This window comes from Podarcis liolepis, assembly GCF_965112155.1.
Source record: "Podarcis liolepis genome assembly, chromosome: 8".
NCBI lineage: Eukaryota > Metazoa > Chordata > Lepidosauria > Squamata > Lacertidae > Podarcis > Podarcis liolepis.
The window spans coordinates 32,818,089-32,844,369 of record NC_139560.1 but is presented as its reverse complement, the minus strand read 5'-3'; the positions used below and the strand labels follow the sequence as shown (position 1 = coordinate 32,844,369).

General features: G+C 43.8%; 1 protein-coding gene and 1 long non-coding RNA gene across 2 annotated transcripts; one reads left to right on the top strand and one right to left on the bottom strand.

The window, feature by feature from the left end:
• The first annotated feature begins 819 nt into the window (after positions 1–819).
• On the top strand, positions 820–25,542 carry RDH10 (retinol dehydrogenase 10). The gene is made up of 6 exons (XM_083517390.1): positions 820–1,988; positions 4,051–4,283; positions 20,091–20,189; positions 21,586–21,731; positions 22,195–22,326; positions 24,260–25,542. The coding sequence occupies exons 1-6, from the start codon at positions 1,697–1,699 to the stop codon at positions 24,381–24,383; spliced, it is 1,026 nt and encodes a 341-aa protein (XP_083373516.1). The 5' UTR covers positions 820–1,696; the 3' UTR covers positions 24,384–25,542.
• Positions 1,960–8,755, bottom strand: LOC310713438. The gene is made up of 3 exons (XR_014529245.1): positions 6,266–8,755; positions 2,327–2,503; positions 1,960–2,091 (listed from the first exon to the last, which is right to left on the bottom strand). It is a non-coding gene; the product is annotated as an uncharacterized lncRNA (long non-coding RNA).
• Positions 25,543–26,281: the final 739 nt, after the last annotated feature.

Here is a 26,281-nt window from a genome sequence, read left to right as displayed (position 1 = left end):
ACCTGTCGCTATGCATTATGGTGAATGTAGGCAATTTATATTAACTTCTCCCCAAGGAATAGCTAAGCCTTAGTGGCCAGTGTGGCACGAAAATATAGTTTCCTGCACGAAGCTCACTGTTTGCCAACGCTTAGGCCTCTACCCAGATACTTGGGAGTAAGAACACATAGGATTACTGTCACGCTGCAAGTCAGCGTGCTGCGTCGGACTGCAGCCCCATCCTATGCTGTTAGGTGCGCCTAAGTCCATTCAAATCAACGGGTTCAGTTAGGCTTCCCCAGTTTAGCGTTGCAGCTCTGTCTCCGAGGGTAACGGACTGTGGGCGAAGCCGCTCACATGAAGGTGAGCTGACAAAAGCTTAAAGACCCTGTGGTCTGCCTAGGAGAAAGCACCAAAGAACTCAACGGGACTTACTTCTGAGTAGGGGGGAAAAATTCGCACAGTGTACCAACAGTTCTGTCCTGCATACTCAGCCCGCCCCCTTTCCACGTTTACGGTACCATCGCTTTAAATGGGACTCTCCTTTTTATATATTAAAAAAAGTGTGCACATGAGCGCGACTCTCGGCAGCCTGTGCTTCCTGGAGGTCGTGGCACTCAGGAACATGATTGTTTAAGAAAACAGAAAAGAGGCAGTAGAGGGGCAGATCGCACAGGCTGGGTGGGCCTAGCAGCGCGAGGAACAGTTCGCGCTGCCGCCGCCGCCGCGCTTGACTGCGCCGTCGTGGCCGGACTGGGCTCTCTGGTTAATAAAGGAGGGCGGCGCTGCTGGGCGGAAACGTGACGGGAATAGACGGGGGAAGGCCTAGGAATGCAAAGTGGGCGACGAGGAGGCGGGGCCGGGCTGGGAAGCGCGGATGATGGTGGGTTTGGGGGCGGGAGGGTTGGCGGAGGGGGGCCTGGTTTCCTCTCGCCGGGGCTATATAGAGCGCCGAGTGGTGGGAAAATGTTCACTTTCAGGGGCGAGGTGCTGAGGTTGGGCACAGCCGCAAGGCGGAGGGGACAGGTAGGGCTAAGGCGCGAGGAGCGTGAGAGGGGTAGTAGTAGCAGGAGCAGCAGCAGCCGCGGCCGCCTCACCGCTCAGCCTTTTCCGCGAGCTGGGAAGGTGGCAGTCGGACGCCCCTTCGCGTGAGTCCTGCGGGGCGTGTTTGTTCTGAGAGCGCGGAGGAAGCGCAGCAGGAGCCTCCGAGGGAAACTTGTTCCGTGCGCTGCTTTAACTTGCCGCTCGCGGTGGTCACCTCAGGGTAGGAGGGCGCTGAGAGATTTGCCCTTCCTTTAGAGTGCCCGTAGCAAGAAGTAGTAGCCACTGCCGCCACCGCCACCGAAGGCGACTGAAAGAGCGAAGCCGGAGGCGGCCCTTGAGGTGCCCTTAGGAGGCTTGGCCGGTGCCTAGCGCAGAGTTCCTGCCTTAAGCGCGGAAGCAGCTTGCGCGCTCCCTTCGCTGTCCGAGGAGGCAGAGAGCGGGCAGTTTCTGCGCCCCTGGCTATGCTCGGGCGCGCTGCCCCTCGCTGAATTGTCGAGGCGCGCGCGCTCTCCCGGCTTCTCCGCGCAGGGGGACTCCGAAGTAGCCTTTTTAGGGCGCCGCGAGCTGCTGCTGCTGCTGCTGCTGCTGCTGCTGCTGCTGCTGCTCAGTCGCCCGCTTCTCCTCTCGCTGCTCCTCCCGGCTCCCCGACCCCCCTTCCAAGGGAGCCGCCACCATGAACATCATCCTGGAGTTCTTCGTGGTTACCTTCAAGGTCCTCTGGGCGTTCGTGGTGGCCGCCGCCAAGTGGCTCATGCGCCCCAAGGAGAAGAGCGTGGCGGGGCAGGTGTGCCTCATCACCGGCGCTGGCAGTGGGCTGGGCCGCCTCTTCGCACTGGAGTTTGCCCGCCGCCGGGCGCGCTTGGTGCTCTGGGACATCAACACGCAGAGCAACGAGGAGACGGCGGGCATGGTGCGGCACATCTACCGGGAGATCGCCGAGGAAGCCGTGGTCGCTGCTCAGAAAGGTAACCGACCGGCGGGAGAAGGTCGCTGAGGTGGGGACGGGGATGAGCTTGGGAAGCCCCGGGTTTTTAAAAGGCAAACAAGAGAAGCAAGCGCCACTTCCTTCTAGGAAAGAAAAGCAAGGGTTTTTTTCTATCGATACTTAAAAAACAGCGCGCTCCTGCACGTGGTCTACTCGGGAGTAAGCCCCATTAAGTTCAGTGAGGCTTAGTCCCAGGTAAGCGTGCAGGATTGCAGCCTTGGGTGCTTTAAAATAAAGTGCAAGATTTGGAGAGAAGAGGGTATAGGAAAGGGAAAACATTTCAAAAGCAGCGGCAATAGTAGTAGCTGAAACTGTTACCTCCTGGATCGTTGCTCTTGTGCAGAGACCTCCTGCCGATACCTGGACAAAGTTCTAGATTAACTTTCAGGATCATTCTGTCTTCCGGGGGCAAGGGATGTCTTCTCTTTAACAGAAAGAGGGGCAATAAGGCAGATTGTGGAGTTCTTTGATAGGATGCTTTTCTGGCACACGGATCTGTACATGGTTGGGCGGGAAGAGAAAGAGACAACGGCTTGTACAGCTTGTAGTGTTCTCCAGAGTGACCTTACCTGCCTCTTTATCAAGGGTGGCTGAGTTGCAAACATTCGTAAGTCCTCCTATTGTGTGAAAAAGTGTTGGGTGGGGTTTTTTAACGACTTGGTTTTAGGGGAATATTCTCCCTTCTTGCCACCCAAGAAGTTTTTTTTTGGGGGGGGGATGCAGTGATTTATTTTTTTTACAGAGGCAGAGATTGGCACACTAAAGGCAATGACTGGTATTCAATTAACTTCTCCACTGAAATTAATGGGACTTAACTGAGTCATGTTGGTCCATTTCATTGAGTACTCCAAATACTGCACAACAGTTATCTCGGATTCCAGAAATTCTAGGCAAGGCTGAAATTGAGGAACTTTTCTTGCTTTGGTATGCTGGGCTGCAGCGGTTTGCAAATTTTAAATTGAATGTGCAGGTGTTAAAATAGGAATAAAAGCAAATGAGCCTTCGTTGACCATTTTCAGAAAACTGTGTAAAGGTCTGGCCACCCCATCTGAAATGCACAACCAAGAATCGGAAGAGGGGAGGATTAACCAAATGTTTACTAATAATATTGGAAGCTGCCTTTTGTCCATCTAGCTCAGTTTTGGCTATACTACCTGAAAGTGAGACTCCAGGGTTTCAGATGGGGGACATTCCCAATCCTACTTGGAGATGCCAGAGATTCAACTTGGGACTTTCTGCATGCAAAACATATGTTCTAACACTGAGTTGCTATGCTCTACCCAACTGTTGCCTATTCCTGGAACAGAAGAAGAGAAGGAAATAATTTATTCCAATGGAATTTAATATGGCCAGTAAATGGAGAGCACCAAGTGGAGATAGCAAAGGAGGTCTGGGCGTATTTGGGACAGTAAATCTTGTGGGTGGTGAAATGGGAATACTCTTTGCTGCCTGTTGCACAGAAATCCAGGTTGTGAGTTGTATGAGATGCAGTGTGATACACATGGAAAGCAATGGTCTGACATATTTGTGCTGCAACTATCCAATGGTTTGACTTTACCCCTAGACTCTGTGACCTGGGAGTTAGTCCCATTGATCTCAGTGGAACTGGCTTTTGAGTATACTGTTTAGAATTGTAGTGTCACAAATGGCTTCACCAGTTTGTGATGAATTGTAGTGTCACAAATGGCTTCACCACCACCACCACCATGCTTAATTTAGCTCATGTGCACCATTTGCATAAACCTATCAAATAGAATAGTTGGGTTTTTAAACAAAAAACAAAAAAAGAAAGTCTGCAGTCTTGTTCATATTTGAGAATAAGCCCTAAATCTACTGAACTCAGTAAGACTTATTTCTAAGTAAATATAACATTCAAGCTGCATGTTCCCATACCCTCAAATTTAAAAACTCCATCTGAAGTGGTTTGTGGATCAAGCTGTCCACTTATTTTCTGATATTTAAGCATTGCATGGTACTTGAAATCGTTTTCTTTCTTTTCTCTCTTCCCCCCCCCCCTTGCTTGTCTGGCTTCCTGTAAGTAGCTGGGCATGGTGAAGAAGTGGTACCTCACTACAACTTGCAAGTCCACACATATACTTGTGACGTGAGCAAAAGAGAGAACGTATACACAACTGCTGAGAGAGTTCGCAAAGAAGTTGGTGAAGTCTCAGTCCTGGTTAATAATGCTGGTGTGGTTTCTGGACACCATCTCCTGGAATGTCCCGATGAGCTTATTGAAAGGACCATGATGGTTAACTGCCACGCACACTTCTGGGTAAGTATATCTATTTATGTTACTACATTTGAGATCTAGTCTGTCTGTTCCCTATAAAATGAAATCACAATTTGTTCAGGACAGCATTTGTTTTTGTGTGACAGCATTGCATAATTTGGGCCTTCTGTTACTTTGCCCATCTTACTCACTGAGCCAGATCCTGAGAAAATTGTGTTCAACTAAAAACAACAATTGGGCACGTTAGTCTCAACAAACTTTCACCCTGTTGATTTCATTGGGACCTGAATGTGGCTAATGCTGTCTGGGTCAGAGCCTCTGGTATATAGATATCGGCTGGCCTTTTTGCCACACTGATTGAGTCTTTGGTCCACTGAGCCCAATGTTATCGCTTACAAATGGTAGCATCTGCTCAAAGTCCCATGCAGAAGCTTTCCCAACAGCAGAAGTCTTGGCTGTATTACTTTTCATACTAAGCTATGCAGCTTTCCCTTGATTCTTCTGGCTATCTTCTGTGGAACCATCGCTTAATAGTGCAAAACAGAAGTCTTTGGTAGTCAACGTGGTGCCTTCCAGAGGTTGTTGAACTCTTAGCTCCCATCAGCTCCAGCCTGCATGGTCAAAGGTTATGGAAGATGGGAGTTGTAGTCTATGGCAGCTGGACGGTACCACATTAAATAGTATGGTGTAAGATACCCACATAGAGTTTGAGCAAGTGCTGCTTTTTCTACCCGAAGTTCTATTGTATGCATGTTGGGTTGGAATTAATTCACTGTATTCGATGAGACTTACTCTTAGGTAAGTGCATACAGGATTGCAGCCTAAAGAGTGGGACGATACAGATATGCAGAGAATATTGCAAATTTTTCTCTCCTCTGTTTTCCTGGGAAGACTTGGACCAATGTTTATAAAGAGCGACTTTTTAAAGACTGCCTAAATACCAGGCTATATTCAGAAATATTTTCTTGAATTTCCTTCAAAATCCACTGCATTATATCCAGTGTCAATTATAGCATCTATACTGTTGAAATACTCTGCAAACTCCGTGTTACTGAGAGTTCTAAATATTTGCTGTGCCTATCTTAAGATAGGAGAGTAGAAGACTGGTTCATGACCTTTATGTCAAGCATTCTGTTCAGTGAGTAAAGCATGAATTGAAGGAAGATCCAGTTTCATCATACACTATTTGAACAATTCAGAAGATAGTGGTTTAAATGTTTTACAATTAGAATGAGCCTGAGGGATTTTTCTGCAAAAATGAAATGCAAACACCCAGTTTATACTTGTAAAAACAGGGAACTTTGGTAACTGAGTAAATGCATGCTTGTGGCATAGCTGTAAAAATTTAGAGTTCTTGGAAGTGGTCACTTATGACATCATTGTCATTAAAATATGGGCGGATCCTAGCCTGCCCAGCTGCTCTTGCTTCAGGCATCTAATTCAACAATAACGTGCAACATTATTGTGTATTCTAAGGATTCATTTAAAAATCCTAATTTAACAATGGAAACATAATAATGCAGTGCTGTTGATGTCTATTGAAAAAGTAAGTCCCACTCTCTGTTCAGTGGGGGAAACCAGAAAATGTTTCACACCCCCTAAGGATTGCAGCCTTAGGTATGTTTTGAAAACCATTTTGATACTTAAGACATTTCAAGCTCTTTTTCCCTTTGAAGCACTGCTCTGGAGCTAACCTTTGTCATGTGGCCTGAACTTGACAGGCCTATTTCAGCTAAACAAGTCAATGTGTTGTATAGTTTCAAGTAGCAACCCACAACCCTTTTATTAATGCTTTTTATCAATAAATTATTCTCCAAGGTGGATGCTCAAGCTGTTCTTTTGTTTCCCAGACTTAGGTAACTGAATACATTTGCTAGTTTCCTAAATGTAGAACAATATAAACAAAGGAAGAGGATGTTTAAATCATTAATTTCTGCAAATTAAGTAGCAAAAGAAATGGAATAAGTAAAAATTGGGAAGAGCCTTTAGTAGGTACATTGGTGCTTCAATTTCAGTATACGTACTTGGTATTTTACATTGGCTTTTCCAGTTGGTTGAGCTTGGTGAAATTAAATAGTGTCCACTTGCTTCAGATTTCTGGATTGTGCTATAATGAAGAAAAGCCAAAGCTCTTTGAGGCATAATGAGGGAACAGCTGTCAAACACACACACACACACACACACACACACACACACAGAGAGAGAGAGAGAGAGAGAGAGAGAGAGAGAGCTGAATCACCTCCACAAGTGATAAGAAACAAACACTGCTTTTCTTGGGGAATGTGGTTCCAAACAGGATTGTTGTTGATCCAGAGAATAAACACTGTCAGTGCAACCAAATCAAGCCTTTTGAACAGCAATACTGCTTCACCTTCTATGTATACCAGTCTGAATAATCTTTGCTAGAATTCTCTATCAATATCTCTTATAGTGCCAGCATGGTAGGAGATGGTGCAGGATTTCTTATTTGTTGTACTTCCAAGTAACATTAAACCATGGTTTAGTGCTACATACATGATGTCCTCCTCTGGCCGTGTTGTGATGCTTTGTTGAGAATATTATCAACTTGACCTTCTGCCCATGGGAAAGTATGAGTGATCTGTTTGAATCTCACTTGGTATGCATCTAAGCTTGCTTACAGACTAATCCTAGGCATGACTACTGAAAAGTAAGTTCCACTTCATTCAATTCCTAGGATACAGTCCTATGCACGTTTTCCTACCTCCTTATGACAGTGTAAGCCCAAGGGTATGGGGTGTGATAGTCTTTGTGTTGTGTGTTGATCAGGAGATCATCAGCAGGGTGAACACCTATTGAAGTTATTGTCTGTTGTACTAATCTGGGTCTTGCACAGAGGCTGAATTACCCCCTCAATATTGTGATCAGCCCAGGTATCTCTTTGTACCTAAGGTGTTAGCTAAGTTCATTTGCTCCATTTGAAAGAGAAAATGTTGCTGTGTTCAAGCCATATATTTCCAGGCTTATTTGGAACCTGTAACATGTCCGGATCTTGTTTTGGCTAGCCAACTCCTCAAGAAAGGTGGCAAAGTTTCCTTCATTGAACTAGGTTGGCAGGTGGTGTAGAACCTGCCTTATTTGATATGTGGACAATTCAACAGACTTTGTATCTATTGTATGTAGCAATGGGCTATGTCAAATTGCAGCATCTTCTCAAAAAGACAGACTTCCCAATAGAAGTCCTGCATTAGGTCTATGAAAACCATTGAAAATGGGGGTGCTTGTACAGTCTCCAGGAGTGTAGTCTCCAGGATTGGTGCAGAGTAGACATGACATTCCTTGGCCACTAACCATGCCTAGCAGAAGTGGTGTGTTGTAAATGTGCCTGCTCCCTTCCTATTACTTTTGGTCCTCCTTCTTTCTATGTTCTGTGTTGAATCTTTATCCCTGTTAACCATGGCCAATGCCACCTGGATTCCCTCATGCAAGGACATGCAGATTTGTAGCTCCGATTATGATGGCAATCCTAGTAATCATTAGTCATTGTTAGTACTGATGTGTATACACCAAGCTGCACCATGCCTTAGGGCTGGCCCACCCATGAAGGAAGCTGAGGCAACTGCTTCAGGCAGCAGGAGCCATAGGGCAGCAAATCCAAGGAAAGCATTCCCCGCTGCTGCTGCTGCTATGGTAGCAGCAAAATCTACAGCATACTCCTTGGAGGCCAACTCGTCAGCCCTCCACCCCACATGCCACATCTACAGTGGCCTCTTGGCAAATAGGAGTTGCTGCTGGTCTCCTCCCACCCTTGTTCTTCATGTAGATCTTCACTAGTCCCTTCTCCCCTGGCAAGGGGCGCCATTTTATAGTTTGCCTCAGGTGCCAAACTGTCTTGGGCCAGCCCTTCTATACCTGAAGCAGAGTGTAGGAGAGAAGGGGCAATTCACATAGGAGAGAAGGCAGCGGGAGAATCGGTGGCACACTCCTGCTTTTTAAAATCTGTTTTATGGAGACACTTAAGCAGAGCTAAAAATAGCTTTGAGATGTCATGTATATATCTACCATATTTGGAGCCTGCACATTGGCTTTTTGCCTCCTCCAGAGCGAACTGAGGTGGTGCCAGGCAGTACAACATGCTTAATAGTACTATAGACTGTTCTGTGTATTTAGAAATACCTTACAATATTTTAGTACAACAGTTTGACTGATTAAATGCAAAGGCTGACAATGGGGGGCAGTTTCTGTGCAAAAATCTAAATATAGACCAACCGGCTTTTTAGCAGAGGGTGCTTGCTTGTGAGTACACCCTCAATATCATTTAGATACCGTATTTTTCGCCCTATAAGACGCACTTTTCCCCCTCCAAAAATGAAGGGGAAATGTGTGTGCGTCTTATGGGGCGAATGCAGACTCCTTGGCTTCAGCGATAGCAACGTGAAGCCTCCGAAGCCTGCGCTCTGGAGGCTTCGCGTTGCTTCCACTGAAGCCAGGAGAGTCTGCTCTTTGAGGCTGGCGGTGGGGAAAGCAGCGCTTCCCCCATCGCCAGCCCCAGAGGATGGGGGGCAGCAGGAAGGCGCGCAACACCTTGCTGCTACTCTCCAACCCGACTTTGAGGCTTGCGGTGGGGAAAGCAGCGACGCCTTCCCGCTGCTCTCCAACCCTCCTTTGGGCTTTTGCGGGAGATGGGGGAATTCCCCCACCTCCCACAAAAGCAGGCAAAAGCCGCGCGCTCTTTAAAGGGGCTTCTGCTGGCTTTTCTACGAGGGGGGGGATTCCCCCACCTCCTAGAAAAGCCCGCAGGAGCCGCGCACCCTTTAAAGAGCAAGCGGCTCTTGGGGGCTTTTTCCCAAGGAGGGAGAAGGGACTGATTGGCTGAGTCAGTCCCTTCTCCTTCCTGCGGGCTTTTGCGGGAGATGGGGGAATTCCCCCACCTCCCACAAAAGCCAGCAAAAGCCGTGCGCTCTTTAAAGGGGCTCCGCGGCTTTTCTAGGAAGTGGGGGAATTCCACCACCTCCTAGAAAAGCCCGCAGGAGCCACGCACTCTTTAAAGAGCGCGCCGCTCTTGGGGGCTTTTCCCGAGGAGGGAGAAGGGACTGACTGGCTGTTTCAGTCCCTTCTCCCTCCTGGTCGAAAAGCCCGCAGGAGTCACGTGGGGCTCCTGTGGGCTTTTGCGGGAGGTGGGGGAATTCCGCCACCTCCCGCAAAAGCAGGGAGAAGGTCTTGGAGTAGCGCACAGGCTGCGTGCAGCCTGTCCGCTGCTCCCAGAGCTGCGGGGGGGAAATCATATTTTTTCCCCTTTATTTCCCCCCCCCTGAAAACTAGGTGCGTCCTATCGGCCGGTGCGTCCTATAGGGCGAAAAGTACGGTACTTTCATTAACCAGTGAACTTCAGTAAGATAACTACAGTTACTTTATAAATGATTCTTGTTAAACCTGGGTTCTCCCTGTGTACCAGGGTTGCCATATGTCCTCTTTTTCCAGGACATGTCCTTTTTTCCCCACAGGTAAAATTTCTGTCCTGGTGGATTTTTTGTATTTGCCAAAATGTCCTCGTGCTTGGGTACACTGCTGGCCCCGTGGTGTGCCCCCCCCCAGCTATGCATTTGCATAGGAGCATAAAAAGGATCCTGCAGGGTCAACCCATGGGGCTATCTAGGCCAGCATCTTCTCTCCTGCACCCCCTCCTTCCCCCACCCCCCACCCCAGGCACCAGCAAATGTGTCATCTTTTTTTCCTCTTCAAATTACGGCAACCCTACTGTGTACTAAGGGACGCAGGTGGCGCTGTGGGTAAAACCTCAGTGCCTAGGACTTGCCGATCACATGGTCGGGGGTTCGAATCCCCGCGGCGGGGTGCGCTCCCGTCATTCGGTCCCAGCGCCTGCCAACCTAGCAGTTCGAAAGCACCTCCGGGTGCAAGTAGATAAATAGGGACCGCTTACCAGCGGGAAGGTAAATGGCGTTCCGTGTGCTGCGCTGGCTCGCCAGATGCAGCTTTGTCACGCTGGCCACGTGACCCGGAAGTGTCTGCGGACAGCGCTGGCTCCCGGCCTATAGAGTGAGATGAGCGCACAACCCTAGAGTCTGGCAAGACTGGCCCGAACGGGCAGGGGTACCTTTACCTTTACTGTGTACTATCTTTCTCTCCTTCCCTTAACACACTGCATTTATTTAAATTGTAAGATAGTATGAACCTGGGACAGTTTAAGCTTACCCAAAGATCTACATATTTGTTTTCTACATAACTTGCATGTTGCTTCCCCCCCCCCAATCCCTTATCAAATGTATTATTTGATCCTTGGCTTAGCTTCCACTACTGTGTTAGGGCTAAGACTTGGCATACACCAGTTGAAATAGGAAAGGAGCATGAAAAAACACTCCTGTATAAGTTGCACTTGGAAGTATTTTGATAGTTCTTGGTAGTTAGGTATGGGCGCCCAATATCCTAGAACTGTGATAGGTTAGCTGGAATGCAAAGAACAGGAGTGGAAATAGAACTTCAAATGTATAACATCTCTACCTGTGAACAGGAAGAGGTTGGTGAGTTTAGCTTCTTCTGTCCTGTGCCTGCCCCGCCCTGTAGCCTGAAGGTCTTGGCTTCTGCTTACTACAAGTTGCTAAATACTTTTCAAAGCAATGGAGGCTCCCCCCCCCATACCTGGGTATCTCTTTATCCCTCCATCTAACTGTAATTCAAAATAATTTACACATGCCTATGTACTGTTTTATACCTGTTCATGTTTCTGGGTCCTCCATCCTTCTGTTTCTGAAATTACTATCCTTCTGGAAAGGAAAAAGAGACTTGCTTAAAGGGGCAAATGCAGTGTTGGCTTCTTAATTGAAACAGAAGCCTCACACTAAACTCTACTGGCTTAGAATGAATGTTTAACCAGCTCAGGTTCATTTTCCCTAGACCTTGGTTCCCTGGGAATGACACAGCCACACACTCTGTTTCCTAACTTGCTTGGCACTCTACTCTTGTCTGTCTGTAGGTTCTAGACAATCCCTTCAGGCCAGAACTGTTTCTTCTGTGCTTACATACTATGTCTCCTTTAAAAAGGAACAGTGTTTATCCATTTAATTGTTAATAACAGCTTGCCAAATTGTCTCTTGGGATTCATTCATGGATGATTACATACCATCTTCCATGCACCACTCAAAGATCGGGCCGAAAGGGGGCAGATTTGCAGGTATTATAGGAAAGTAAAAAGGTTGAGCACAGCCACAAGCCGTAACCAACAACAAACATTTCTTGTTCTAGGATTTTAAGTGGTGCGCTCTTGCAACATAGAGGTGAAGCTATTGCAACACTCAAGTTTGTTTAACTGGGCAGGGTGAAAGTAATGCACCTTTTAAATACCGGATTAGATCAAAAGTATCGCTCAATAAGCAGAGCTGCACAATTGGCAATATTCCATGATGGAGCTCTTGCTTGACAATACCATTTCCCACTGCAAGTGAAGGAGCCTATGTTTATAGATAGATAAAGATATATCCTTGTCTTCGGCAACACTGCTTTCAGTTCACCTAACATTCAAGCAAGATAAATTATCAGAGTTCAGGGACGCATTCCAGCAGACAAAAACTCGGGGCTGTGAAGCAGGGAGAGTAAGGAGGTGTGGTCTGGGGAGAGTTCTGAGGGCCAGGTAAGAGAGGACTGGGGGGCCACATTTGGCCTCAGGGACTGAGGGCCCCCACCCTGCAACAAGAGCTTGAGCAGGTTCACACTTTTCATAGAATCATAGTAGCACTGGAAGGGACCACGAGGCTCATCTAGCCTAACCAACAGCGATGCAGGAATCTTTCGCCCAACATGGGGCAGGAATCCACTACTCTGAAATTAAGAGTCTCCTGCTCTACCTCAATAGAAACCCATTTTTAAAAATGCAACAGCAGCAGCATTTCCAGCTTCGTGCTATAAGGAAAAGTTTCTCCTTAAGAAAAGGCATTTTTTGCATGCAAATTTCTTATCCGTTTAAAAATGGGTTTCTACCTATGCAAAAAGGAACTTGCTCAGACCCTTTGGGCTAGTCAGAATCTAACACTGATAATGTGTACGCTGTAAATACTGAGTATTGCCCCTTTCCTTTGTTTCCCATAATGGCTCATCACCCAGGCTATCACCTCAATGCAGGAAGCTAGCCTGGCTTATATTTTAACACTTGCTAGATCCAGGGGTCAGAAGGGTCTAGGCAAACAGGTTCTCCCCCCCACACACACACTCATAAGCTTTGTCTCTTATCTGAGAGAGAAGTACATACTGTGACCTGGTTTGCACATAAAACTAAACTTTAAACCATGGCTTAGCATAAATGGATGAATGGGTTCTTGGAGAGGAGATTGTGGTCACTGCAGCTACAGAATAGTGCAGTTAAATGGTCCCATTATATCTAGCACTCTTAAGAAAACATGTTTATGTGCATGTGAGTGACGAAGAATAATGACACATGAGTTGGTGTCGGGGGGGGGGACAGTATAGATATTTACATTATTCATTTATTTCATAACCAAATGGAAACGTGGCTCTGGGGCTAATCAAATGAAGTGAGGAATTCTCGCAAGTAGCAGTGGAATGCATTAGTAAGTGGGATTTAAGCTTGTGGTGCTAAGAAACTTCCAACGTATAATGAGCTGTGCAAAACAAAAGGTGACTCCTTTAATGGGGCTTGGCTGTTTAGATTCTATACCTAAAAATAAACTAACCTTTACAGGTTTTTCTTTATTTGCTGTTCTTTTTTTTTTTTAAAGTGTGTGCCAACTGCTTTTGCTTCCTGATAATCCTGAATTAGGGTAGGCTGTGTGCGTCTATCTTGAATAGACGAAATAGTAGTAAAGCAATAGCTAAACAATTTGGAACTTGCCACTGACGTTAAATGTAATTGGTTTTACTTTATTCAGAGGCCAGAAATCTTAACACTGGATTGTGTACACGGGCAAGTTCTAAGCCTGCATCATGAAGTTTGCCTGTGTTCAAGACTTATCCTTCTGTCCCCAAGTCCTTGACCCAGATAATAGCACAGACCGAGGTAATAGCATTTTCAGGTAATCCTAGCATTTCTCAGAACCTTAACGGGAGACCACTGAGTAATCGGTACCTTCCCCGGATATCTTGCCTATATCTGCCATTCTCCTCTTCCAGTGCTTCAGTGTAGAACAGGCATAGGCGAACTCGGCCCTCCAGATGTTTTGGGACTACAACTCCCATAATCCCTAGCTAACAGGACCAGTGGTCAGGGATGATGGGAATTGTAGTCTCAAAACAGCTGGAGGGCTGAGTTTCCCTATGCCTGGTGTAGAAGACTATGTGTTCCAGGCCTCACCTTTGGCTTACATTGGACAAGGGTGAATTCCAACAGCCTGGCCAACAGAGTTGCACATGAACAGAATACTATGCAGAGCACAGGATGTTTATGGCAAGCACATCTACGTGAAAAGGGTTCCCTGGAGATCAGGGCCAGATTTAGGTTTGATGAGGCCCTAAGCTACTGAAGGTAATGGGGCCCTTTATATAGCAGGTGGGGACTATTACTTATATCATAGGAGCCTACATAACACAAAACACTGTTGCTGTATGTAGTTTTATTTTATTTGTTTTTTATCTTATATTTTGGAAATGTACATCCAGGGTTTTTTTCCCTTTAATTTTTTTTGGGGAGCCTAAGAGAGTGAGGCCCTAAGCTATAGCTTGTTTAGCTTATACGTAAATCTGGCACTGCTGGAGATGGAAAGTTTTGAAAACCATTGGCGTATGCTATGGAAGTGGCAGCGTCTGGCTGGGCTGAAAGAATGTATTGGGCAGCATTGCAATCTTCCTATTCTAGCCTTAGCCTAGTTCTTTGGCTAGGGTTTAACATTTCTGTGGCAGACAAATGGCTGTGACAATCAAAACCTGATTTGTTGACTCCTTAAGCCAATATTTGAACAACCCATTCCTACAGGGATAAACTTAGGACATAACCCACTTCTTAGCCCACTCCCTAGAAACTCTGGAGATACCGTCCCAACTTCTGTGGTCTCATTAACAAGACGTGTGTTCCTTTCCCCCTCTCCTCTCTGCCCCACCTCATGTTTCCATAAATACCTTATTGGTGAATGTAGACTGACAGTTGCTGTTAACCTATGCATTAATTACTTTATTTACAGCACATTCTGCAGAAGCCTTCCCTTGGTAGGATATTATGCAAATGCAGGATATTATGTTTTATTATTTTGGGCTGTTTACTAATTGTGGTGTTGTATTTCATTACCCTTTAAATAGTGGGTAGTGAAATGGAGGCCTATGGGCCTGATCTGACCTGCTAAGCCTTCCCTAATGGCCCACTGATCCCCCAACCCAACTTTGCAGCTTTGAAGAGCACCAGCAGGAACAGAACAATCTTCTTCATCATAGCGCTGGGCTGAGCACCTCTGCCCAGCACCATGGTGAGGATGCTGATCACTCTCCCCTGCTATTCTGATTTGCAGGGAAAGGATACAGTCTTCATGTCCCATGGAACTGGGTGTTGCTCAGCCCAGTGCCTTGATGGGGATGCAGATTGGCAAGATTTCCCTCCTTTTCCCATTCAAACAGAGAGGGTGATATGAAGGAAAATTGCTTCCTCCACCACCATGACAGTAAGTAAAGGTAAAGGTACCCCTGCCCGTACGGGCCAGTCGTGACCGACTCTGGGGTTGCGTGCTCATCTCGCTTAAGAGGCCGGGAGCCAGCGCTGTCCGCAGACACTTCCGGGTCACGTGGCCAGCGTGACGAAGCTGCATCTGGCGAGCCAGTGCAGCACACGGAACGCCGTTTACCTTCCCGCTATAAAGCGGTACCTATTTATCTACTTGCACTTTGATGTGCTTTCGAACTGCTAGGTGGGCAGGAGCTGGGACCGAACGACGGGAGCTCACCCCGCCGCAGGGATTCGAACCGCTGACCATAGGCACTGAGTCCTAGGCACTGAGGTTTTACCCACAGCGCCACCCGCGTCCCATGACAGTGGGGAGGGGCAAATTTTCCTGAGACAAAGATGGCCACACCCACTTCAATTTTGCCACATCTACCACTGGGATATGACCTTTGGTGGGTTGGCCCACAGTGACCCATGGACTGAAAAAGTTTAGACTATCACAAGTAGAAGGATGTCACTGGGAAAGCCCTTTCTGTTCTTGACAATCAATTAGCTCTTGGTACAAAACTGAATGTGCTCCTAATATACACAGGAGTAATTTACACTAATGTTGTAATCTTTGAAGGCTTGGTATTTCAAGCAGCTCTTAGCAGTTACTGGGTGATTAAAGTCATGCTTGGAGCAGACCCAATGAAAACAGTGGGCTGACTTGCACCCGTTGATTTCAATGGGTCTGCTTTGAATATGTCCAATATTGGATAATTGACTATTGTTATTTATCATGGCAGTTTACAAAGAATGAGGGCAGGTTCCTGCCCAAATAAGCTTACGCTCTTAAATTTCGACATGGGGAAGACAACATCAAGAGCTCTTTTTCTCTTTTTCTCTCTTTTCCCCCTACTTTTTTCTTTAATTCTTAAACTTTTAATAAATATTATTTTTTAAAAAAGACAACATCAAAAAGGAAGCAGAGGCAGGTGTGTGTTCTCTTTGGCATCTCTTTGCATGCATGCCTAGGCCTCATGGTCAGAGAAGATTTTTGAAAGTGGGTAGCGCTATCTGCTGAATACTAAACCTTTGTTAGCTCTTAAGGTAGGACTTTGGTGTACTCAGCAACTCTGTCCCTATTCATATTATCAAATGTGCATAGCTTGCTTTCTTCCAGCGGAGAACAAGTATCCTAGATCCTACAGAGCTCTATACAGATTAAACACATTTTCAGCACATTTTAAAGCAACTGTATTCAAGTTCTCTCAATGGGGAACAGTTTGGTAAATCATTTTGAATTCTGCCTATCTGAGAGTAAGAGTAGCTGCCATGTGAAATTGAGGCAATTCCTTGTATGGCTGTCTAACCAGTTAAACCAGTTCTTTCATGATGTCAGGATGGTGCAAAGAAGCTGGTTAACAGGACAGAGCCAAGAGGATATGAAATTTTCATTGTCCCTCCCAGCTGCTCCATTAAGTAGATTCCAGTGCTACTATAGGGCACTACTTTTTAGCATCTTACCTGATGGATTGGGGGGGGGGGTTAGTCTGCAACACAATTCTACTGCTACACACATTTTAGCACTGTTCAAACATTTGCTGTTCCATTCTTGCATTGTACTCTTGTCTGGGTGCTTTTAAAGTAATTAACAAGCTTTCATAATTCATCTTTCTTGGTATTTTTGAGCTATAAAAATCTTTCAACTATTTTAAAATATTGTATGGTATCTTCCTAAGACTATAAAATAACAAGCAAATAATTCAGCTTCATACACAAATTAAAGTTTGAACTTGTGTTTACTGATTGATTGATTGATTGATTGATTGATTGGCTGGCTGCTGTGGTAGATGAACTTCCTTTGTTATATCCTCATAACCATAGGATTATAGATAACTTGGTTTCATTGTTCTTGTTATGATCACGTCCATAACATTGATCTTAAAAATGGTAAAAAGTGGTTGCAGAATCACTTCTTGTAATCAGGATAGGAAACTTTCTAAAGGGTAATTTATGACTTCTGACAAATTCCCACATTCCCACTAGAATATATCTAAATTGGTTCTGCCCCATATAGCAACTGCCTTTCTCTTCTAAATAAGAGCTAATCAACATGAATCAGAAACAAGTTACATGATTGAGGGGTGGACTGCACTATGGAGTCTGCTATTTGAGGAGGTGGAAAAGCAATTCAGGCCCTAGAAGGCAAGGTTTCTTTGCATGTAGAAAACTAGTGTGTCAGAGGAGGGTTCCAGGATTAGCCCTCTCCCTGCTAGTTTTCTAAGTGTAGGGAGTTTCTACCTCCTCCCAAGGGTTTGTTCAAGCTGAACTGTATAGTATAGTCCAGGAAAAATGGAATCCTGCGATTCCATGGTTATTGGCTTCTATCGGGGACAAAAAGTTTGTGCCAGATTTTTTTATAACTCTGCAGAGCATTGGGTGTAGAACTTTGGTTGTGGAGATAATGAAGATCCTGGAAAGAATTTAGATGAAACTGAGTTCAGATGTATTGCATTACTCCATGGTGTTATGGTTCAAGGAGCTGGAGGAAGAGGGCTACATGTGAAGCCGTTTCTAGCAAAGCTTCATAAAATGAACTTTTGTTTTTATTTTCAGTGTACTAAAAGTACCGTTTAATCGAGGTAGTTCTGAGTGGGTTTGTGGTATGGGAATTGGATCCAGACTTCATGAGTGCAGATCTTGAGTCACAGGATGTTCCTACCAGAGGGGTGATTTTTCAAGATTTCTCTTCCCTGCTGCGGCACTCTGTACTTCCCAAAAATCTGCTCTGGACTGTTGGAGGACCCTCTAGAATAGTGCAGCAAGGGAACAGGGAACTGGCAGATATCACTTCTTGTTTCCTTCGTCAAGTGAGAGCTTCTACTGGAACTTATTTTCTAAGGAGCAAGTCTGGGTCTCACCCCTTCTGTGTGAGAGAGGTTTCTTCAGTGAATGAAGCCAGAAGAGCCTTATGATAGCAATCTGAGAACCAAAATGAAGCTAGGCAACCAATGGAGATTAACTGATTTAAATTTTGAATTGGGAACAATGACACCATGTCATTATATTACAACAATCTTTCTCCCATGAATAGTATCTCTTCCCCCCCTAATGAAGCAAAGGAAAGCATGAGATATAGAGTGGGAAACAGGAGACTTGAAAGGAAGTAAGTACAACTTACTAGCCCCAACAACCCCTACCCATCGTGCCAGCTTTTGCTCTCACATTTCCCTTCTGCTCAAAATAGTTTTTTACTTTCTACTCCTGAACAATTATATTTGTTTAAAACTGCCACATCTGCAGAATGGTCTTGTACCAAAAACCATGATGTCCTAGAATAAACTGTTCCCTCATATGGCAATAAATGAAGCCATAGTCCAGTCTTCGTTGATACCAAAGATGTTTGCAGATGCCCCTTGCTTCAAGAAGAGGGAGAAGTTCAAAGCATAATGGTTGATCATGGGTCTGGGCACACAGAACTGTGTGTGAGACTTGGTGGAGTCCAACAGTTGGCACACCCTGAGAACTGAGTGTTTATATTGAATTTTCTGCATTTGTAGCTGCAGAGAAATGCTTGAAAACATGCAAGCTCTCTTCTGTAAAAGGCTCAGCGCTGGAGACTGTTAGTCCTACAAGATACAATATCGGCCCTTTCCTTGGTCCTCGAGTCATTTTCCATTGCTTGCCCTGCTTGCAAGTGTGGTAGATGGTGAAATTATTTGGTGGCAGCTTCTCCAACTAGCAGGGAGAGGAACAACACAGGAATAGCGGTGCAATTCCTAATGATCTCCCTTATAACTACAGGTTTAAAATGTACATTATTGGGAAAAAAACAGCATGCACTGTATTATGCTTACATAGTATGACTTCCCAGCATAATTTTTGACCCAGATTTTTGGTAGCAGTTGGTGCCTTGCAACAAAACTTCTCATGTTTTGAACTCCTTGAAAGGATGATGACCGGGGGGGGAGGGGCTCAAGCAAACCAGGTTAGTTCTGTAGTGTAGCAAATCCTTCATTAAGAGCTGAGGCAAGAAACTGAGAATGGGAGAACCTGTTAATCTTCTGTCATCCACTAGCTGCCCATTGAAAACACATGTTTGTGTGGTGTTCAGAGGTTTGAGTTAGTCATTTAACACCTGCGAACAGAAATGCCTCACCAAGAACATGTGAACATTCTTAGAGCAAAACTGTTTTGATGTCTCTGATTGGAAAAAGCAGAGACGCCATAAGAATGGAATTAGATTGAGTCAGCAGCAGTCTTTTTCTAGCTGAAATTGTTTAGGCTGTCAGTTACCTAGTGAACAAATGCAGCGAGTGGTTTAAGTTCAAGAAAATTCCCTACCTTTTTAGCTTTCAGTATTTCAAAATAATTGTGTTTGTTTAGATTAGGAAGCCACTTAACTTTAAAAGCCGCTAGTATTGTTTTGGATTGGGGGGGGGGCTTCCTTAATAGTACAGAACTAGTGGTGTAGCAATTTAAAAATGAGCCCTGTTTCTGGCTTACAGATGCAGTCAATTTGGCAGAAATGCAATTCTAGCACAGAGTCACTTCCTGCAACTGCATGGCAGCTGCAAAGCAACTGCTGTAAAGTAATTATAGATGGCTTAATCTTTCAAATATATTTCTGCAGGTGGAATCTCAGCAAAGTCCATGGAGGAATATGCAGGTGTCATGAGATGAGATTATACATGGAGCTTTGTGGAGACTTCATCTGTTGTTGTGTTGGCCTCTTAGCATGCCTGTTACAACGTGAAAAACAAGTCAGCCATACATTAGTCTGAGCAATGTCAATATATAGTTGCAAATTTCTAAGTACAACAAGATACATATTTTTAAATATATATTCCTCGCTTATAATAGGAGCTTTTTGCCAGAATTGTGCAGTGTAAAAATTAAAGAGTAAGGGAGGGAAACTAGGAGGAAAAACAGATTAGAATCTCCACTCACCCATGAAGCTTTCTGACCTTGAGCCAGTCTCATAGGGATGTTTGAGGCTAAAATGGGATGGACAGAGAGACAACCTTGTGTGTTATGACTACTTTTGCAAACTTGCTGTCTCTTAAACAAGTTAGTCTGACCACTTGACTTTTGGAGAAAGGTAAGTATATCTGGCCTAATGGAAACTCTGGGCATAATTGTAATCAAACTTAGGGTGCTACATTTTCTCTGAAAGAATTATCTCAGGGTACCATTCACTCAATTGCCTGCAGTCTTGTATTTTGGCTGATGCAGAAGTAGGCCAATGAATGGTAGGCACTTACGTAACAAACTCGTGTGCTCTTGCTTTGTAGACCACTAAAGCATTCCTTCCCAAAATGCTGGAATTGAATCATGGACACATTGTGACTGTTGCAAGTTCCCTTGGCCTGTTTAGTACCGCTGGAGTGGAGGTTTGTTAAGATTACTGTACTTTAAAACTGATCTTGCATGTCTAAGTGCTTCATGCTGTTGTTGAACCTGCTGGCGTACAAATTAACTCAGACTTCTGGGAAGCTCACAGCTCTAACTTCTGTTGAAAATTCAAGGTTCAACTTGAATTCAGTTGAGTAACCATCAGTTTTGGCTTTTTACTTTCTAGAAATGACTTCCTCAGAAGAGTTAGTGCAGGGAATAAGAATGAGCAACACTTGTTGAAATACCAGCAGTATGGTATTTAATAGTCGTAATCCCCATGTGCCATACAGCACCATATTACATGTACCAAAAATTACCATTGTAGGTATAGTGAAGGTTAGATCAGGGTTGGAGAACCTGTGGCCATCCAGATGGTGTTGGGCGCCAGCTTCCATCTGTTGCAGCCAGCATGGCCAATGGTCAGAGATGATGGGAGCCAGACTCCAACACCAGTTGGTGGGCCACACGTCCCCCATCCCTGGTCTAGATGTTGCAAGGCAGCATTCCTGCTTCAGACACTTCAAAATTAAAATACAGTACCAGTGACATGACAGATTTCAAAATGATAGTTGTGTGATCAAAATGGAATAAGGTACCTCCTGTCTGCTCTCTTTCCTAGCCTCACACTAAGTACTTCTGGAGCACTCTGCCCCATGCTGTGTTGTCATCATAAGTGCTGGTGACTTGATGAAAACAAAGCGTTTACTGGTCACTCCTCTACATACAGTGTTTATGTACTTAAATATCAATGGTGATCTTTAGTTCTGATTTAAGAAGGCACAATTGTGAACAACTGTGGGTGGTTTTTTTGTCTTTCACACTCCCAACAATAATTCCATTAATCAACACTGATTGTCTAATTTAGCCATTGTGCTGCAACAGGTTGTAAAGAACAGAACTTCTTAGTGAGCAAGCAAGCCAGAAAAGGGTATAGAAATGCTAAAGGAGAAGTGGTTTAGACTTCATATCCCTGGCTGGCAAATAAACAATGGCAGATTACCAGACTAAGCCATCCACACCTTCAGGTGGTCCACAAGCAAGATTGTCTCCCAGTTACTTTTCCCATTGCGTGTTTCCTTCTCCCTTGATAACCCAAGTCATGAGGTTTCAGAATGAAAGAGAATATGCACTTCCATATTGATGGGGCATTTCTCCTTGTATTATGACTTGAAGCTGACAACTGACTTCACAATACATTCCTGCCCCTCATTACACTGCTACATGAAGCTAATAATACAGATGAGAAGAAATCATTTCAGTTAGTGCTATCACCGCTTAGAGGACTTTGATTAAGTGATATAATGATTCAATAGGAACATGAACGGTGCTTTCAAATCTGTTCACTTTATTTTTGCTATATTTACACACTTGCTTCTTCCATTACCAATCTAGGATTATTGTGCCAGTAAATTTGGAGCAGTGGGTTTTCACGAATCTTTGAGCCATGAACTGAAGGCAGCTGAAAAAGATGGCATTAAAACAACATTGGTCTGTCCTTACCTTGTAGACACAGGAATGTTCAGAGGCTGCAGAATTAGGTAAGCACAACTAGCTTGTTTTTTCTTTTCTTTTCTTTTCAGTAACTGAAAAAGATAATAGCTATATCAAATGCCACAAAAATGACATATTTTGGGTCCAGTGCAATAAAAGATTACATTGCAAAACATAAATATGATCTCTTTAACTTTGTTCATGTAACAGGGAAACACAAATATTATTTGAAGCCAAGCTGCATTTTAACTTTCACTTTTTGATGTGTCATAAATGCCTCTTATATCTGGTAAATGTACAGACTTGTTTAATCTAGATCAGACTTTAATTTAGAAACGCTTCAAATGGCATAATCTGACCCAAATTAAACCATTGACTCATATTAAAATCAATGGAATTTAAGCTTATATTTAAATCATTCCCTCTGAAGTAAAAAGTGGCTTTAACTCTGGCTAAATCTTCTCTCTGCATGTATATTTCTAAAATGAGGCTTTCGTTTTTCTTTTTCAGAAAAGAAATTGAGCCTTTCCTTCCACCACTGAAGCCAGATTACTGTGTAAAACAAGCAATGAGAGCTATACTTACAGACCAACCTATGATTTGCACACCTCGCCTGATGTATATGGTCACCTTCATGAAAAGGTGACTATCTTGGAATCTTGACTAGCAATTAATGTATAACGTTTAACAGACCAATGGGTACCCAGTATATTGGAGTGCTGTGCATCTTGGACTTGCTCTTACTAGTCTCACTCCTGGAAGACTTCTTGTCAGAGAGTCTGATAGCATAAATCTGGCATAGGCAAACTCAGCCCTCCAGATGTTTTGGGACTACAACTCCCATCATCCCTAGCTAACAGGACCCAGTGGTCAGGGATGATGGGAATTGTAGTCTTAAAACATCTGGAGGGCCGAGTTTGCCTATGCCTGTCATAAATGGACAGCTAGAAAAGTTCTGTAGGAACTTGTGTTGGTGGAAAAACTTCTCAAGTGTACAATAATATACTTATAATGTTTGATTGAATAATGCATACAAGTCAAGCTGTGTGGCAAGAGGAAAACAGTGTTTTTGATAGCTACAATGGAAGTGAAATAGTTTTGGATCCCAAATACAGCAATCTTTCTCTGAATTAATAAAACAATCCATTCCTGGGGATTTGTCTAGAAAGGTGCCTTTGGTGCCCTTTATGTCAGCATTCTCTCTCTGTTCATGGCACAGCACTAGAAAAGGTAAAAAGTTCATGGGCTGTGGTAGGGAGAGAGAGATTTCTCCTCACCCCAATTATTTTAATCTTATGATTGGCATATTAAGAATGCACACACATCCCCCAGAACAGCCTATGTGGATCACATGTTAAGGCACTTAACTAACGCTTGGACCTTGTGGTGTTTGAAATGTTATAGTTTGCAGAAGTGCAGAAAAACTACACCACACTAGGCCCACCTGGCACTCATATTTAATAAAGGATTCCCTCCCAAACACCCCCCCTTCCGTCCAGCTGCCAAGTCTCCATATTGCGGAATCCACAGGTGGGAATGGGGGTAGTGGAGGCATCCTGGCCTCCTTAATTTGGATCATAAGCGGGGGAGCTAATCAGCACTAAGTCATCTGCTCTTGCACTGTAGCTTCAGTTCTGGAGAACTCCTACCCCTCTGTTTGCCTTCTGATGATACACACAAATTCAACTTAATTGGCACAAGCTCCTGCTTGCACAGTGAAGCTAATGGAGGCAGCGGCAGCAGCTATGCCCATTGCTTCAGTAGGCAACTTTGACAAATAATTCCATTGCCACAAATATCCTGGATCTGAAGAAGTTCTTGCTTTTCAGTTTAATTCAAATTTCTGGGGTTTTTTAAACTGAAAACTGGCATCAACAAAGGCACGCAGAACAAAATTGGAAGTGTGCGTATTGATTCATCTAATCTCTGAAAGGTTTCTACATAGTGCCCCAGCAAGTATATAGCAAAAACTAGTCCAATGTCAAAATCTTTCTTCAGTTAAACATCAATGTGGCACTCCAATTTCTGATGGGGGAGAGGGCTACCCTGAAGTCTCTGTGAAGTGTTCAGGGTCTCCCATTGTCTATTTCTCTTTTAAAACTGAGGCTCTTTATCAATGCTCAGAAATTGGGGGCGAGCAGTATCTGAATATAAACTTCTAATAGCTATCTGACATTTTAAACATTTGTCATACACAGTCATATATTTAAAGTAATCAATGATTGTTATTGCGCCAAGGCTTTGTTTACTCGTACAAAAGATTATTTCAAAAGGGACTAAGCTGAAAATAGCACACTGTCTTTTGTCTGTTTTTCTTACTTTCAAGGAGAGGTCAGTAACTGCAGACAGTATTTTTAGCTTTCTGGCATTTATCTATGTCTAAATAAATAAATGCATCATATGTAAATATTGATACTTATTCTTGTTTTTTATATATTGTATTTTTATGTTGTGAGCCACCCTGAGATCTACAGATGAAGGGTGGTATACATATTTAATAAATAATAATAGCAATTCTTCACCAATTGTCATGTAAAGTGTTTTATAACATTTCTTATTTTCTTTCCCCTCTCAGCATCCTGCCTTTTGAAGCAGTTGTGTGTATGTACCGGTTTCTGGGAGCAGACAAGTGCATGTACCCTTTCATTGCTCAACGAAAACAGGCCACAAATAACAATGAAGCAAAAAATGGAATTTAACGTTTTACAAAGGACTGGTGTTTGTAGCTGAATTATGTTCAACACTAAATGACTGAATTGTGAAGTGCACTTGCAGTTAGCAGATGCAATAGTTAACATTTTACTGTGGTATTCTCTTGGATCCTATACCTGTATAGTGAACAGAAAATCAATGTTTTTACATACTGTATATAAAGTAATAGAATTCTTGGAAACTGTGATGGGCAAAGTGAATTTATAAAATGTAGTGGTCACCCTTGTCCCTTTTGAAACTTCACTAAATGTACATTAACATTCTACTCTTTTGTATACAAACTGTAAGATTGCTCCTGAGATGGCCATTCAACCAGAAGATGCAATTGTTTCAGCACCTATTATATTTTCTTGTATTTTCCGTGAGCAAACATTTTAAAACAAATGTGGTGAAATAGTGGGGCGGTGTTTCACGGGTTCACCCAGGCTACGTAGAACAGATAAATTTCAGTGAAATTCTGCTGTGTAACACCTACATCCATTGAACACCAAATCTTTCCTAACTCAACTGGAAAATGTGCATTTTATGAAGTTTTTGGAATGAAGTAATGCAGGGCTTTTTCATTCCATTACTGAGAGAGACTCCCACCCCAAATCTTTTTAAAGTTGGTAGCTTCTTAAAGCTAATTTGTGTTTTGAGGTGCAATGGCAAATCTAAATTATGGCCAAATATCATGGCAAAACCCTTTCTGCCCCCCTCATTGCTCTCATATGTAAATATTACTTTACCCAAGCTCTTGTCTAAAATTCAAAAGCAATCAAGCAAGGTGGATAAAAAAAGTAAGTCTTCATTCTTATGCCAGCTAATTTGCAAAGATATGGTTAATGCTGGATGCAACTTGACTGTTTTAAGGATGGAAAGGGTGTGTAAATGTCTCTTCACGAACATTTTTAAAAAGTGTTCACGTTGTAGAAGCAGTTGGGTTTTTTTGTTTGTAAAAAAACACAATTTTGTGCCTTGAATCTGAGCATCTGTATTAGTGGAATATTGTAACAGTGAACTTCTACCTCTATATCTAAATGTATACCATCCGCTTGTAAATTTACTATAAAACGAATCCTGTGGTGACTTTTTTTTTTTTTAGAATGTCATGTTAAATAGTGACCAACTTTTGTGGTTATTAAAGTGAGCCACTTTGTTCTTTAAGCAACTCCTTGTATGTGTTTTAAATGCTGACAAGGTTCTGGGTTGGAGAGAGCCTAGGAAACCACTAGCAAAGAGTGGCATGGCTGGCTGCTGTTGCGCTCAGAGCTAGAAATTACTAGCTGCAGTACTATATTCCTCACAACAACATCTAACTAGGAACCAGACTGTTAGGGGGAAGAGAATTTTTGGAGAGTGAATGTTTGGAAGGAGATATTGGGGGCTGTGGGAGGAAGTCAATGTCGGAGAGTTATTTGACACGGAAGCTTTGTAGATTCTTGGTAGCATCTGGGGGGTGGGTTAAACAGAAGGCATTTGTGTGATCATGTTACATATTTCAAGGTCATACGCTCAATGAACTGTGGACCACTGCTTGTCATCTGCAAGTCCTCAGGGTGGAAACTTTAAGGTTTCTGCTGAGTACGGAAACTTGTAAGGAGACTATGCCTGTTGAACATTCAATCCCAGTTGGAAAGGGGAAATTGCCAGTGCAAAGCGACTGAATGCTGCTGAAGTCTTTCTCCTGCTCGTAGCAAGTGCTCCAACAGATATGGTATGTGATTGATAGAGGTGACGAGATTGGACAAACCATCAAGCTCAAACGCCCAGGAAAATCTGCTGAGGGCATTTTCAAAGCAATGTGGATGACACCAGGACTTGGTCCTGCCTGATCCCTTTGTGACGGCAACAGAGCAGTTCCTTAGCAGCCTCCCTTAGAGCCAACGTGGTGGTGTGGTTAAGA

Coding starts and splice junctions, on each gene's coding strand:
- RDH10 (XM_083517390.1), top strand. CDS start 1,697: ATGAACATCATCCTGGAGTTCTTCGTGGTTACCTTCAAGGTCCTCTGG. Junction 1,989..4,050: donor CGTGGTCGCTGCTCAGAAAG/GTAACCGACCGG, acceptor TCCTGTAAGTAG/CTGGGCATGGTGAAGAAGTG. Junction 20,190..21,585: donor TTAGTACCGCTGGAGTGGAG/GTTTGTTAAGAT, acceptor TTACCAATCTAG/GATTATTGTGCCAGTAAATT.